This window comes from Osmia lignaria, chromosome 9 (assembly GCF_051020975.1).
Source record: "Osmia lignaria lignaria isolate PbOS001 chromosome 9, iyOsmLign1, whole genome shotgun sequence".
Lineage (NCBI taxonomy): Eukaryota > Metazoa > Arthropoda > Insecta > Hymenoptera > Megachilidae > Osmia > Osmia lignaria.
This window is the reverse complement of record NC_135040.1, coordinates 6,125,181-6,141,666: the sequence shown is the minus strand read 5'-3', so window position 1 is coordinate 6,141,666 and position 16,486 is coordinate 6,125,181. Positions and strand designations below refer to the sequence as shown.

Genomic DNA, 16,486 nt, shown 5'->3' with positions numbered 1-16,486 from the left:
GAATATCCGGTTGAATAATTGTAAAAATTAGAATATGAATGACAGAGAATTGAATATTCCTTAGACGATTGATCATCTGCTTGTTTCAATAAAAATTCCTCTACTTTATATTAGAAATATTGTCGAAACGTGTACGCAATTTTGTTCGGTGAACTACAAGCTTTAAATTCGTATACCGCAAGTGCCATTTTGAGATACTTTTCTGTCATCAATTCGTGTCGGAATTTAGATGCTTCTAAATTCGTCACTGCTCCCTGTAACTGACAGTCAGCCATTTTTTATTACGAATATTGATGAAGCTTTTACATGATCATTTTCACGAAACTTTAAGCTCCAAAATGATATATCACAAGTTGTATTTCGAGAAACTTTTATGTCATCGAATCATGTAAAATGTATCGTTTCAATAAAGAATGGATCGTATCGCAAGCTGTTACTCTTATTTTATGGAATCCCTTAAAATCATGCAATATTATGCGGTTGGTGCAACACGCCTTGTATTCTTCCAAAAAAATAAACGAAAATGTCCGAAACGATAAAGTTAGCCGCGTCTTTTCAACGTTACGTTGTATGTACGGTATAAAAGCGAGGGAACATCTAAGCAAGCAACTCAGGTAGTTCCTTTACAAGGAGATAGCGAGGAGGAAAAAGTGTTCAGGAGGAAGAAATTTCGTTGTCCGAGAGTGTAGCTCATTTTTATCCTCCTTTAAGTTTCTTCCCTTAAAAGAAGAAGTCAAACAACGAGTAAAAAATTTTTAGAAGAATTTCAAACTATCTCCCCCTTACTTTGTACCCTTTTGATTGATGCAACACTTGAAACACCTTGCCGAGAGCATTAAAAATGGTAGTGAAGGGTTCAACCCCTTGGGGGTCGATATAATATAATTAGGGGTCGATGAATACCAATGTTATTCAATCGCAAGTTTTTTTTCTTTTTTAACATTTTTTTATAGAGAGGGTCGATAAGAGAATTGGCAAATTTTTAGGGGTCAATGACCAAAAAAGTTTGACGACCCCTTTGGAGGTTCCATAATCTCAGGGTACCAAGGTTCTAAGGTCCACAATCTCCAAATTTGTAAGTTGCCAAATTTCAGAATCTCCCAATTGCCAAGCTTTCGAATTTTCAACTTCTCAAATTTACAAGCTTCCAAATTCACGGATGGGTTAAATTAGTTGTCTATGAAAATCCATATTTAAACAAGCGGTTAGCATTCAATTTCAGGGGAACAGGGTAAGGTAAACACAATTTTCCGGGTCTTTTGAGTTACATCTAACCGGTTCCTCGTCGGTTCAATTACAGGATCACCTGTTCAAAAGACTTCATCGTTCCCCGAGGTGTGCAATATTTTAAAAGCTCCAACATGTATAAATTAAACGTTTCCCTGCTTTCGTTGCTGTGCGCCAGCACGCCTTTGCCTCCAGACTCGAGTCATTTTCAATTTTCCACAGGAAACGCAATTTTCTCCCATCCATCCGAGTCATTTTTTTCCCCCTCCCTCCACCCCTATCGCAGTCCTGTCGTGAACGCTTTGAACGTTTAGAAACGCGAAAAAGATTGCTCTGTGTAGGGAAAGATTCAAGTTTACTCAACAGAATCAACAAGACGCCGAAAGTACGCTATTAAACAATTTTCCCTCGACTTTGCAACCGTTGAATCGTGTTGAATTAAGGGTTTCTCGCGTCAACACCCACACTCGACACCCGGAAGAGCCGAGGATGCGGTAGCGCAAACGATTTCAGCGTGTGAACACTTTGAGAAGACCGCGAGCTACGTAGGATCCACCGCCTTTATAATTTTATTCGCCTTTTTATGTTTGAACAGAGAGCAGTGGCGGATTTGAGAGGTTTGGCTAAGCTGTTTCGCTTCGAAAAGCGAGCGAAAAATCGGTGCTTCGGAAATCTTCAATTCTGAACCTTCGAGGCATTCGAATTTCCAAGCAATCAAATTTCTAAATTTCTAAATATCCAAATTCTCGCGTCACTAAATTTTCAAGCTAAAAAATTCTAAAATACTAAAAGTACTCTTCAACTCTTTCTTCTACCCCCTGTTACACGGCACACTGTACAACGGCTGATAAGGTTGAAGTTCGCGTTATGTATCAAAGTCACGGAATGTAAGATACCATCCATCAAAGTGTTACAAAAATTTGGAAAAGCACGTAGCAGGTAGGGTAGAAAAGAGAGAGATATATATGTATATATTCAAAGTTTTTCTCGCTATTATGTACATACCGTTAAGTACGTGTACCAGCACGGTTTTTGTGTTGGCGTTACTTGGATGGCAGGTATAGTGTCCGCTATCAGCAGGCTGAGCACGTTGCACTAGAAGATACGAGGTTGTAACTTCTCCTTTTTCCGTGATCACCGATACACCGCCCCTTGGACTGTCGTAGTTGATCACCTATATCAGCAGACGAAGGTGGAGAATGTAAGTTAAGGCTGGTTCGTTTCGACCATTTCGGCGAGAAAGGGGTGAAAAAAGGGGGGAAGGGTGAAAAAGAGAAGGAACGTTACGAGTCAGCGTGATGCTAGTTAGGCGAAAAAACAGAGAGAGCGCTAATTCTCTCGTTTTCGCCGGTGAACGAATTTATTTCACCGTTTCGTTCGCTAACCGAATTGTCCAGAAATTCGTTTATCCGCGGTTAATGGAATCTCCGCTCGCAGCCCCAGAAGCGGAACGTGAAATTCGTCCGAGGACAGGAAAAGAAGGGATAAAACGTACAAATTTCGAGTATAAATTATATAAAAATGGTACACGAGAATCTGATGTTTAATGATTGGTGAAAATAGCTGGTTTCTCGTCGGAACAAACAACCGACGGATTTACATATTCTCCTCCATACATGGAATATTCGAACGAAATTTTACAAACTTGTCATGGTAAAATAAATAAAAAAATTCCGTTATTATCTTCAGGTAGCTACAAGTATGTAATTGGAAACTGAATATCCGCTAACGAGCACCATTGATCCATTGTTCGTTCGTTCCGACAAAAACCAGGAATATTATATTACGAATATCGATGAAGCATTTATGCGCTCTTTTTCTTCAAACTTTAAGCTTTAAATTCATGTACGGTAAGTGCTATTTTGAGATACTCTTATGTGATGAATTTGTGATAGACTTTGGGTGTTTCAAAATCGGTCACTCTTTAACATAATTAACCATCATTTATTTTATATCGAGAATATTGATAAAGCATTTGTATCATCGTTTTTGTTAGGCTTTAAGCTTTAAATTGATATACCATAAGCAATATTTCGTGATACTTTTATGTCATCAAATTAATTCTGAATGCAACCGCGAATGGCGAAGATATTTCTTTAAAATTATAATAAAATAAAATTATCAATCTGTCCTCGAATCCGCGTTTAAACCGTAAGCTATGGAGGAAAGAAAATTTAAATGGAATTGTTAACAAGTCACCGTCAGCCTCTCGTTAGCATAAACTTTTCAACAGTACAATCATAATATCGTGTACACGTTTCAAATTACGATTATTTATACGCGTTTATCGTTGCGGGTTCATCGAATTTCCAAACAGCAGAAATAGAGAGTCGTTTCGCTGGGTATTCTCCAGGGTGAAACGACCCGATACCGTGAATTTGCGCCGAGCAGCAGAGACTTTATTATCAATTTATCGGGAACGAATTAGCCGGCCGACAAAGGGGTGAACAAGTAGGTGCAGGAACGAGTTTGCTCGTTTTGTTTGTTTCGAGTGGAATCTCGAAAACGCGGACATCAATGTGCCCGAATAATTTATTAAAAGTATGCGAAACTTTTGCACATAACAGAAGTTCCGTTATTTGAATTAATCAGAGGACAAAAGTGTCTCTTTCCCATAATGGAACGAGGAATGTTCTCCTCCACTAGTTATGAAACAATTTGGGAAATATTGTAGGAACCGAAAAAGGCGTTTCGTTTCGGGATCGTCTGCTAAATTCGTCAGTGGAGCTGAGGACAGACGATCCCTGCCCCAGATGCCTGTAACACCTACAATATTAGCAAGTTGAAATTGAAATAAAAATATAAAAATTTCTAAATGCCATGAGAATTTATTAAATGCGTTGGCTCGTTAACTTGTTTTTTTAATCAAAAAAACATCCCTCGATTTCTGATTGATAAATTAGCAAACGTGCGTGATTGTACGAATAATCGCGATCCCAGCCGCGATATTCCATCCCCCCCTACGCATTTACCATCGATTTTGTAAATACATTCGGGACGAGGATAAATAAATAAATGAAACGCGTCGCGATTACGTGACACGAAATAATGAGCGTTTATCGTGGGGTTTGGAGGGTTGAAAAACTGTAGGAAAATGATTCGAGGGAATTCAAGATTTATCTTTTATCTGGAATTTTAATGAATTATTTAAAACTTCTTTATGCCATTCATTACTGATTGACAGTTAATTAACAAATATTTCATTATTAATCACTGAATGAAATCTCAATAATAGAGTAATGTAAATTACCACAATTGTTCTCGTCTTTCGTTCGTTATTTAAAGTTTCGTTCCCGTTTCAGCTCTGTATTTTAAATGAAAGCTACGTAAAATTAATATTAAAATTTGTGAAATTTCATATGCAATAAAAGAACGATAAGAGAAATGTGACATCTTGTCAGGATAGCGTATAACACGATATTAAGGATAAAGGTTAGTTTCCAACGATAATCCAGATTTTGCGTTTAGTACAAGTAACAGAGATAGGGTGTCCATTACCATTACTGTAACTTAGAAGTTGGTTCGGGCTTCATGGTTTCATATGGCTGCGTTCGTGTTCCAAACTCCTTTACCTACACCCCCTCGTCTCTCTGTCAATTTCCTTCTCCATCCACCTGTGACTCGGTACATATCCCACGGTAACATTACGCAAATGTTATTATTCGACAGTACTAGACGGTTTGCCTATATAACGCAGCTCTTGCCGCTCTACCAACGCTTAATGCGGCTATTCCTTGCTAATCCGCGGCTAATTGATAATTAAGAAAATTAGACGCTTCTTTCATAATTTCAAGCTTTCTGAACTTCCACTATCCTAAGATATTGCATTTCCAAGCTCTCGAATTTCCAAGTTTACAAAATTCTAAGTTCTCGAATTACCAACTTTCCAAAATTCCAAGTTCTCAAATATCGAAACTTCGAAAATTCTCTACTCCTGGATTTCTAAACTTTCAAAATTCTAAGCTCTCAGATTTCCAAACATCCCACGGGATATACTTGAATTTAAAACTCGGTAGACGTGTACCATCCGAATCTCGGTACGAACCGATTCCGCGAGAAACGCGGTATTCGAAAGCCATAAGTAAATGTTATCAAGGCAACCATAAATTCTATCCAGAATCGATACAATCACCCTGTGCACCCTCTTCCTCTCCCCTCTTTCGTTTCGCCGTATCATTTTCCGGACCGTGTGCTTGGCCGTTTAAATTCCAACGTCGTGAACCCCGGTACACACCACGTTTCTACGAGATTAACCGTGTAATTTTTGCCAAACGAGAAGCAGCAAGATGAGATAGCCCCCGGTTACGGCTGCAAACGATATCGTTTCGATGCGTAAATTTCCCTTGGAACAGCGCGTTACTGCTAAAGGGAAACTCTGGGGAAAAAAAATGAAAAAGAGAAAGAAATAGACCAGTAGAATTTTTATAACAATTAATTTGTTAGTTTGATCCATGGTGTGTAATAAATCCACGTTACCCATGATATCTGGTTACTCGTTACGAGTCAGATTCTTTTTTTTTGTTTGTAATAATTAACTTTTCCCATGAACTGGTGGCATAGCGGGATATCAATGTCAAGAGGTAGTTCATTAAGCGTACAAGTCTTTCCATGGATGACTCATTTTCGCGTGCCTTAATTTCTCTGACACGAACGAGTGATTACGACCGACTGATGTCCACATCAGAGAGTAACGTAATCCGTTGTGTGCTATACCAATATACCAGGTCCGTTCGTTGGTAACGGTAATTACATCAGTGACCCGTATCTCATCGGGCGAACGTTGTAACTCAGAATTATCCGGTTTCAGACGGTTCCATCTACGATACACAATGGTAGGTAACTGAAAAGCATCCCGAGATATTCGGTGAATCCTTTCCTCGCGACAAACAGAGGGTAATTTTCCAGGAAACAGCGTAACCGGCAAAGTCGAGAGCATTTCGGAAAAGGAAAAAACTGAGGAGAAGAAGAGGCGCGCTTTGCCAGGAAGAACAGCGTCGAGAGTATTATGCGACATAATGAAAAGTCCGTGGCACAGGGTAGTTTCTTTTTCGAACGAACCTCCGGTATTACTGCAGCAAGAAACTGGCGACCTTTTCCAAACTCGAACCAACCATTCGAGACGCTTTTAATGAACTGGACTTTTCTTTCTTACTTTCTTTCTTTCTTTCTTTTTTCTTTCTTCGAGTTTTTCAACCGGGTGTTGGCTGCTTTGATTATTAGCAACGATAGGAAAACTATACTTTAAGGAAAAATTTTTTTATATACCGACATGAATATAGATTATTATTTTTTTATTAGAATTTCTTAATTGTGGTTGTTCGTTTTACAATTCGTTAATTTAGAACCGCGACGTCAGTAAAGTAACTGGCGATTGATAATATATTATTTCTGCTGGCTGAAAAAAATTTATTTATAGTTTGAGGGATGTTTAGTATTTTTCATAAATCACCCTGTACTGAATGCGAGGATAAAGCAATCTATAAACACCGGGTAATATTTGAAATCAATCACGATCGTTGCTGTCCGTATTCGTCATCGTTGTCTAACTGAAAAATAAATCGTGTCACTGCACGTCGAGCATAAATTAACGGAGCGGACAGATGTTAATGACAAACAAGCGGAATGGTGGGGAGGGGAAATGATTTCGCGTTCAATCGAGGCTGAAATGTGTACGGAAAGCCGGGAAATAATTATGGCAGTATGATGGAAAATGAAAAAAACATTTGTTTGAAAAAAAACGAAAAACTCGTTGCAACAAACGAAGTTCGGTCGTATGGAAAAATAAAGCTGAAAAAGAAAAGTTGCACGAGCTTGGTGTAATTACAGTGCCGAGAAATGGGAGGGGCTCTTTTTACGTTCTCGACAAATCTTACCGGGAAGTTTACGACTTCCGGTTCATTACTGATCATCAAAGAATATTAAAAATTTCAAGCTCGAGATTGGTCGATAGAAATAAATAAAATTGTTCAATATTTTAACGCTCGATAAATTTCAGCGCTATCAATATTCGAATGGTACGAATTCGGTGCAATTTAAAATCTAAATGCTTCGAATTTTTTAATACTCCAGTATTCGAATACTACGAATTCGGTGTGATTTCAAATCCAAACGCTTCTAATTTTTGAATACTCCAGTATTCGAATGCTACGAATTTGGTACGATTCAAAATCTAAACGCTTCGAATTTTTGAATATTCTAGTATTCGAATGCTACGAATTCGGTGCAATTTAAAATCTAAATGCTCCGAATTTTTTAATACTCCAGTATTCGAATACTACGAATTCGGTGCGATTTCAAATCCAAACGCTTCGAATTTTTGAATACTCCAGTATTCGAATGCGACGAATTCGGAACGCTTCGAATTATTCGAATTATTCTCATAAGAAATTCCTATTCGAATACTCCAATTCCAGGTGCACCTCTTTTAATAGAACCTGTATAAATCTGTTTCGCAAACAGAAATTACCTCTCGTTCGTCCGACGATTTCGTAGCGTCGATTGTTTCTGAATCGAATTGAAAAGGGAACGAAGTTTGCACGTGTGCTCGTTCTTGACGTGTTACCGATCGATCGATAAATCCATCGATTGATCGACGAGAGGCTTTCGGTGTCGCGAAAATTCTAGCCTTCTCGCGCAAATATCGCGTATCTCAAAGCGTGTATGAATTTTTTTTCCCCACCTTTTTTCTTTTTTCATCAACAACTGCGATATCGACGAACAATAGATACACTGGGCTTCTGTTACTCGAACGTTGTTCGAAACTAAAACGGTGGGATTTAAATGCAACACATTGGGGGGGAAAAAAAGAGGAAGAAAAAAAATTCAGGAAACACGAGCTTAGGTGTAAAACTGAACGTTTCGCGTTGTCGTGGAAAAGAGAAATTTCAGGGAAACGTGATTCTCATTCACCGCGTGAAAAACGTTCTGCAAATTTCATTAAAACCAAAGTTCCTAATTGCACAAGGTACGTTAAATAAAGTGTTAATTGGTTGACGCAGTTACTCTACTAAAATGCTTTATGTTTCCCTTTTTAACGATATATAAATTTATTTTGCAGAAAATATGAAACGTTGTAAGTTATTCTCATAATTGCAGGTTAAACTAATAATTGGTAAAATTATAAATATTTTGATAATATATGAAATAATATATTTTGATTATATATGAAAGTATTCGTTCAATTAAAAATATTCTCGTTTCCATGTCGCTAAATAAAAACGATCGTTGCTCGTAACAAGTCATCGAAACTTATCGTCGATTTCCATTTCGATCGTTAGAAGATGCTCGTCGAAAGTTTCAAGAAATCGATCTTTCAGCTTAATATCTACACCGTGTATTGCCGTGAGAGTACTTGGAAGTAAGTTGGACAGCGAAGAGGCGAAAGTTTCTGTTACTTATCGGAACGACTCTCGTACTGTCTCGAAGCACACAAATTGAAGGGATGGAAAGAAGATGAAGAAGAAGAAGAAGAAGAAGAAGAAGATGAAAAAGAAAAAAAAATAGGGGAAAAAGAAAGAAAGAGGATGGTAGTAAAACCGAGGATGTTGGAGTGGCAAATAACAGGTCCTTTTAGAGGCGAGGGTAAGAAAAGGGACGGGCGTTTTCGAAGGAGTCGATAGAACGACAAGATCTCTGTGATCTTTGATAGAACGATCATCGAACACGATGCCAAGGACTCTTTAGATTTCGCGAATGGTTGAACCTTCCTTTCCTGTATCGACAGTTGTATTTCATTGTTTCGACGTGTTGCACGCGATGAACGATTGTTTCCCTTCTTTTCTCGTTGCACCGTGAAATTGACCTTTAACCCTTTCCTTAAACGCGACACCATTTGTCGGTATTGACAGAAGAAGGTAGAAATATTTGTAGAATTTCAAATCGAATCACTTCGAATCTTTGATGCGATCTGAAATTGAAATGCTTCGAATATTGGAATACTCGAGTATTCGAACGTTGAAATTCCAACTTTACCGGTATTCGAAATAATCCAAAATTGTAAAGCTTTGAATACCCAAATTATCCCATTTAAATACGGAGATATTCGAAGCGTAGAAATGATTTATTTATAAATATTTGCACCGCGCAAATTGCATTTTATCTATGAAGATCAGTAGGTGCAATGGTGCACGTCACTTTCCATCGCGGATCAGTTGTTGCAGAAAGACTGCTGTCCCCGTTTACGCGGAAAGGCTTTTTCATTATATAGAAACGCTCGGTAGAATGTCTAACAAAGTAGAATCAACTGAATTGATGCATCCATTACCGAGGATTTAATTCAACTCCATTGTACAATGTTCACGCGATTTCTCGTTTTTCTCGACGAACTGTATTCTGTTTTTATTTCTACCCCTACAATGGTGAATATTTATCACCAGGGAGTCCGTGATAAATATCTCGAAACCATCTATTCTTGATTGCATCGAATACGTATCGCTAAACATTTGCACGAATTCGGTTGATTTTTGTGATAATAAAAGGAAAAATTACGAGATATCGCGTTTTGAAAAATAAAATTGTTACAGTATAAAATGAGATAAGAATCTTGATCAGAATCGCCGATCGTTTGGTAACATTCACCCTTCGATGCTGACCGATTTCCATCAATCTTGATAAATTTTATCGGTGTAGATCGGGAAAGGTGTGAAAAGACGGCAAACCGAAGGGCAGAATGGACGACAAAGCGGCTTCTCCTCTTCCGTTGGAAGCTTAGCTTCCGGTCGTTTGTAGCGTGTTAAAGCGTTACGCGAAGCCGAGCAGCCGGTTCTCATGACTATTCAAATTTTCCACCGGCATTGTGCGTTCTCGAGTATTTTCTCGTTTGTAAGTTAATTGACCCAGACTGCTCGAGAACCGTGCTCGTCGCGGCCTCTCCTCGCGCGATTTTCTCTACGATACGCTTCACGCGAGCAATTCAGACTCCCGTGTAACCACCCTTCTATAATTCACCGGGCCGGCTAATTTTTATATTTCACGAAAGTACCACACTGAATTATTAATTAAAAAGTTTCAACGTCGAACAGCATGGAAGTATAAATTGGTTCGTTAATCAGAATACGGTACAAAAAAAAAAAAAAGAGAAACCTATATTTATTAAACTGAGAAATAATTGTAAAATTGTCTATATTTTTTTTCAACCGACGAATTACGCATAGCGTGCGTTCATTAGCTATAATTTTCTGCAGATTTTGTAATAAATTGCCGGTAGCCATCACTGCAGAAAGTTCTGATTGAAATCCCTGGAAGAACAATACACGAATTTCCCTCGGACCCATTGTTTGCTGTAACTGACAACCAACCATTTTCTACGAAGCACATTAATGAAACGTTTGTATTTGTATTCGTGAAACCTTAAGCTTGAAATTGATGTGGCGGTAGTGATATTGTACGGTTAATTTTATATTATCAAATACTGTTAAATTGGATACTCGATGATGCAACAATAGAATCTCCATTTTCGATAATTTGAAAATTTGTATAAAAATGGAACTGTAATAGAAATGATAAAAATTGACTATTTTTATTCGACCAACAATAAAATTCGTAGCATCGATGACCAAAATGATACTCGACGCATCAATTAGTTGTCTGTGAATTTAACGAAGGTCTTCGATCAACCAATCAAATTAAATTCTATCGACCAAAACCATTTTAAATACTTTCTAAAGAGTTTGTGATTGTTAAATAAACTGAAACGAAAGCGAATGCCCGTGAAATATCCACAGTTGTTTCTGAACGAATAAACCATGCGATGTATTATACATGTCATTTCCACTTCTGGTAAAAACCAACGATGTACATATTACCTCGTATTTCAGATATGCAAATCGCTAAAAACACCGACATTTCATTTTTACAATTTCATATTTCGTTAATGTATCGTAATAACGACTAACAAACGGGCGATTTATTATTCTTTATTAAAGCTACATTTCAATATTTAATTTTCACGTTAAATTTTCCATTTGAGAACTCTTGATTACAATATCCATTAATTATAACTTTTAAATTATGATTCATAATAATATTCATTAATTAAAATTTTTATTAATCTACCCTGCAGAGATTGATAAAAAGATTTGAAAATTTGATACTTTTATTTATGCTTTCTGGACTATAAATTAATATTTATCATTTTAAAGTTGCGAAGAATAATAAAAGAAATTTCAATATTAAAAATTTTATTTTATTTTATTTTAAATTTGGAGTTTCTAATGCATCGGCTATTGAAATTCTTGCAATCTTATTCCGAAATCTGTCCATGCATTATTTTATCGATACTTTCAGCACTAAAAGACAGTCAGAAAAATTCATTTTCTACACGCTCTCTGGAGGAAAACTCTATATGGGAGACATCGCGTTGAAGCAGAGAGTTTCATCTTAGAGGAAACAGCTCTTCCAGCCGCATGCATACGAAGCTAAAGTATTCGAACTATTCAATTTGATCTTGTATCCACCCTCGCCGTGAAAACCCTTCAAATTCTTAGGGAACACACTTCGCCTCAATATATGTGCAAGTTTTTTTCATCGAATGTCAAATATGACTGCAATATTCTGAAAATTCGTTCTTATGCGTATATCCCTTAAAAGCAAAACCGTGTGTGTGTACGCGTGCCGTGAGAAGAAATATTTTTTTGGCTGAGAAAAAGCACGTCGTTTCGTATTCGAAACACGAAGCTAGCCCCCGTTCGATCATCCGAACTGAGAGCGTTGAAATTTCTGAAAATGCTCCTCTACCATGGTATTTGGATCAATTTTTCGTCCGGCACACGTAGCGATTGGAATTTTGATATCGTCGAAAAGCCAGCTAGCTGAAGGAAAATGAAATTTTCGTCCACGCTAGTGACAACTGTACTCGTTTAGCCGAGTTATGTGAAAAACCTGACGAGACACGTTCCTCGTCTTCCATAACCCTGATATAACCAACCCTGAACAGGAAGTGTCGAATTTTATGTTACGTAATCCGTCCATCTATTCCTCTCACACCTACGTCTTCTCGTCTGCTTACGGATGATCAAATAAAAAAAATAAATAGCTTCTTTCACAGTTTCAAATTCCAAGTTTCAAATTTCACGATTCCAAATTCCAAGTTTCAAATTTTGCAGCTCCAAATACCAAAGTTGACTGTATTAATTAAGGAACGTAATTTAATAATATACCGAGTGTTTGGACTGAACGCATTCGCGGGTTTCAAAGTGAAAAGTAATTAAACTAATGACTCTTCTGTGAGAAACTCTTAGAGAAAAACAAAATTTTCCTAAAATGAAACATGGAATTACGGTACTTTGGATGGTCGGAAGCGGAAACTGGAGTTATTCAAGTTTATTTCCGTATCGATGGTTTAATTCAGTGAGAAAGTTAACTGAAAGTGTCCAGCATGATACAGATAGCTTTAATCCTTTTCACCACAGGAGAACTGACCAAAAACGGCCGCAGCTGGACCGGGAAAAGCGATAACGCGAGTGTGCACTTTACTATGAACAGACTTTGCGCTTTGTTTGTTACTCGCCGAGTAATTTGCTGTTTTTAATGGCCATTATAATGCTCCTTTGCTACGGAAGGATTAAAGCCATTCTTTTAAACTTAAAAAAATGTGTTTTAATAAAATATTAACCCTTCTTGCTTTCATTCCTTGCTTTGTTTCCGTCGCAGTAAAATGCATGCAGTTAGCAGTCGATGTATGCGCGCACTAACTTGATAAGTAAATACACAAGCAATGAAATTTAAACTTTCGCTAATAAAAGCATACAGTGAACTGTGACAAATGTGTCTAACGTATAATGTATTCATTTTCTAGACAAATAGGAGAGATTCCGAAATAATAGCAGAAACAGACATTCCTATTTTCATTCGCAATTCAGTTTCGAATGTCTCCAAATAATTTTATGCAAATTACTTAGCAATAACGCGATCTGTTTTCATTCCCTTACGATAAATCGCGAGAATTCGAAACAGTTGATTAATTACAATTCACCGGAGGTATACACAAAAATTCCAGGAATCCAAAGATGAAACATTGAAAAAAAAAGTGAAAAGGTTCAAAGTGTTAAGAGCGTCACGCGAAGCGCAGGGATGAAAAGCAGGAAGAGAAAAGCGCGCGGGTGAAAAAAAAGAAGTGCGAAGCACGACAAAACTGATATCGTCGTTAAGTTAAATATTCGCACAAAAGAAGGGGCTGGGTGAAACGCGGTGCAACGACAGTGAGTAGATAAATGAAAAAAAAGAGAACAGGCAGAGGGGAAGTCGTAGTAAATAAAAGGGGTGGCCGGGGTGAGGTAGCGCGGAGCGGTGGATGAAAAATGTGTATATGTGTACGAAATGGGGCCGAGGGCGTTGAAAGACACGCGGAAAATCCGTCGGCTATGAAAATATGCGAAAAAAAAAAAAAAAGAAAAGGCTACATAGTATAATTGCGTTTAAAAAAGGCCTTAACCCTTTTCGCCGTTTGCCAGAGATTCGTTTTCCGTGCCGTGTGGTCGGCCAATTCGAGTTCACGTTGCCGGAAAGTGGGCCGAGGTACTCGCTAAAGAAGAAAGAAGAAAAAAAAAGAACGATCGTATCCGGATGAAAATTGAAATTAATACACTTTGAAGTCGAGGGAAACGCGAACTTTCTACTTTCCCGCGAAAATCTTTCTCATATTTTTCCGACGCTAATTGATCACGGCCCTGACATGATGATTGTTTTATGAGAAATAGTGGATTAAGGATAGAGAAAGATCTTCCATCTTTCAGACGATAAATTTTGAAAATTCTATCATGGATGATTAGATTTTTTTCTGGCACGGTGGTTTCTATGGAAACTGTACGTAGCTGTAAACATTTTTCAAAATAAAAAATATGAGATGGTCTTTTAATTCTTCTACGGCTTTTTAACACACAAATTGGCAATTTCAAAATATTTCAAAGTAAATTGTCAATCAGACCTGTGACACGTTAATTAAGATATAGAATAGAAAATTGTATTTAAAAAATAGCAAGTCCATTGGAATATCAGTGAAAATTGTATCGCAAGAGGTTTCTCTCCTGAAATATTGAAGAGGATAAAGGATGTGGGAGAGCCATTCTTGAGTATCCTTGAAGAACCAAAATCTTTCAAGTACAGTGGCAAAGCTTCTTACAGTCAAGTGGATATTTCAATTATTCGCGATAATATTCAAAATAGGTAGAGGAATATTCTACTTGTATAATACTGACTCTTCAATTATAACAGTATAATTTTATTTTATTTTTAAATTTCAGGATGTTAATTCCCAATGTAATGAAACAATCGTATTTAAATCAGAAATCTTTCGAGATGTCTTTGAAGTCGATAAATAACAATAAAATAAAAGAAAATCAGTGAAACGAGGAAAAGTGTAAAGAAACAAGTGAAACGAAGCGAAGCAATTAACGGGTAACGGTGCAAATTATTAAAAACGATAAAAAATTTACACATCTCACAATTTCAGCGTTTCAGCAAGTAGAAAATTCCCAGAACAATTTTCTCGCGAAATTTCGAATATCACAGTTACGTTATACATTCAAGATATTAATGCATCTGGCAAGCTCTAATTGCATTAGAAACAGAGTGAAATTGTTTACGCTTAGATTTGTTTCAATTTGCTGAAAATTGCAAACTCATGAATACTTAATTGTATTTGTTTCAAAGGGGAGGTTCTTTTAGCGGAAGACGATGGTCACCACTGGGGTAAATGGATTTTTGGATAAAATGGGTTAGCTCCCTTAACTTTATTAACAGGGTCAAGTGTTTAATATCTTGAATTTCGCAAAATTTTAGAAGAGCATCTTAAAATTTTAAAAACTCTAAAATAACAAAGGGGGCCAGACCCCACCCTGTCCTCCGCTTAGTTACGCCACTGCAGAAAATAATTCGAAAAAAAAACAATATCGAGTCAAGTGGCGCGAATTTCCATTCGACTTCAAATTTCCTTTATTTTCCACCGTTTATTTTGTCCTTTCCAACAATGTCTATATCTCTGCCTCGCAAAGATACCTACGCGACACGTTCGTGCTCGCCTCTTTTTCCCTTTCTTTCCTTTTTTAATCATCAACCCGTGCGAAGAAAATGTTCCACGGGACGGTAAATTTGCTCTTGCAACAGTAGCTTTTCAACTGTCGGGTATACAAAGACGTAAATTAACGTCACTCGGAGAGGCACGTTCGCAGAGTACGCGGAAACAGAAGAAAATTTTTATTCGCCGACCGAGATTCCTTGAAATATTCACCGGGTCCCCAACGTTTCAACGTTTGTTCTGCTGTCGAACAAAAAATGGAGCGATTAATGCGTACGGATGAAAGCTTGGGAAAATGGACCCTTTAATAATACGTGTATTACCCCTTCTATAATCAGGAAATTTTAACTGCTGCTTTTACCATGAGATTCGGCAAAAAAAGAAAAAAGAAAACACACGATTTCAGTTCTTCCGAATGGAAAGAGAATTCAGATGATTTAATTAATTCGGATTAAAAAGAGAAAAATCGTTGCCACTTTCTAGAGGGAAACAAATGGCTATTGTATGTTAAAAATAATTACTCAATTTCATTGGCACAGTGAAAAGTGCAGCGGACTTCAATAAAAATAATTTGATTATTTTACCATTGTTCAATTGATGTTTTTAAAATCGCTAATTATTAATTTTTTAATTGTAATAAAGCAAGCAAAAATTAAGAAAATTAGGTACAATTCACCAACGTCTCGTTCAGCTTATGCGTCTGATCAATGAAAGGGACTACTACTGACGACCGAGTGTCACTATAAAGTAGTATAACCCATTGATAGATCAGACCAGTGGCCACTCCGTTGTTAGACGGTATTGACCACGTTGTTTTGTGTCAACGTACCATGTACGCCCATTTGTCTGGCGTTGGTGAACGTGTACAGTCTTGAATACAGAAACTCACGATTGCTTGCACACACTTCTACAGAGATACCAGCCGATCTGGATTCGCTATTATAACGTGTCAAAGAGCCAGGTAATCTACCAACAACTTCCTAATTAATAACTAACAAACATATCATACAAAAGAGTAATTAATCATCATGATTTCAATGATGCGATCCATAATTTTCTATTAGTACATTCTGACATATAACAGATAAGACGATCCAAGTTTCTCTAATAATTCTCCCAAGTGCTTAAACCATCCATTCTCGTGTGTTGATCTGTTCAAAGTTTTCACACTAAACTGACTTCCTAATCACCCGCATAGTCTTCTCTTCAAGTTATAATCGTAATAAATCAAGCCTTTATACGATGAAA

General features: G+C 37.2%; 1 protein-coding gene across 4 annotated transcripts in view; it reads right to left on the bottom strand.

The window, feature by feature from the left end:
- LOC117603844 (neurotrimin) overlaps positions 1-16,486 on the bottom strand; it is a 30,297-nt gene that overhangs the window by 3,096 nt on the left and 10,715 nt on the right. For all 4 annotated transcript variants that reach the window (XR_004581310.2, XR_004581311.2, XR_004581312.2 and 1 more), the window contains exon 5: positions 2,233-2,401. Coding sequence is in view for 1 of the 4 variants with exons in the window: in XM_034323355.2 (XP_034179246.1) it covers positions 2,233-2,401 (169 nt within the window). In the remaining 3 variants the exon portion in view is untranslated. The remainder of the gene's footprint in view (positions 1-2,232; positions 2,402-16,486) is intronic.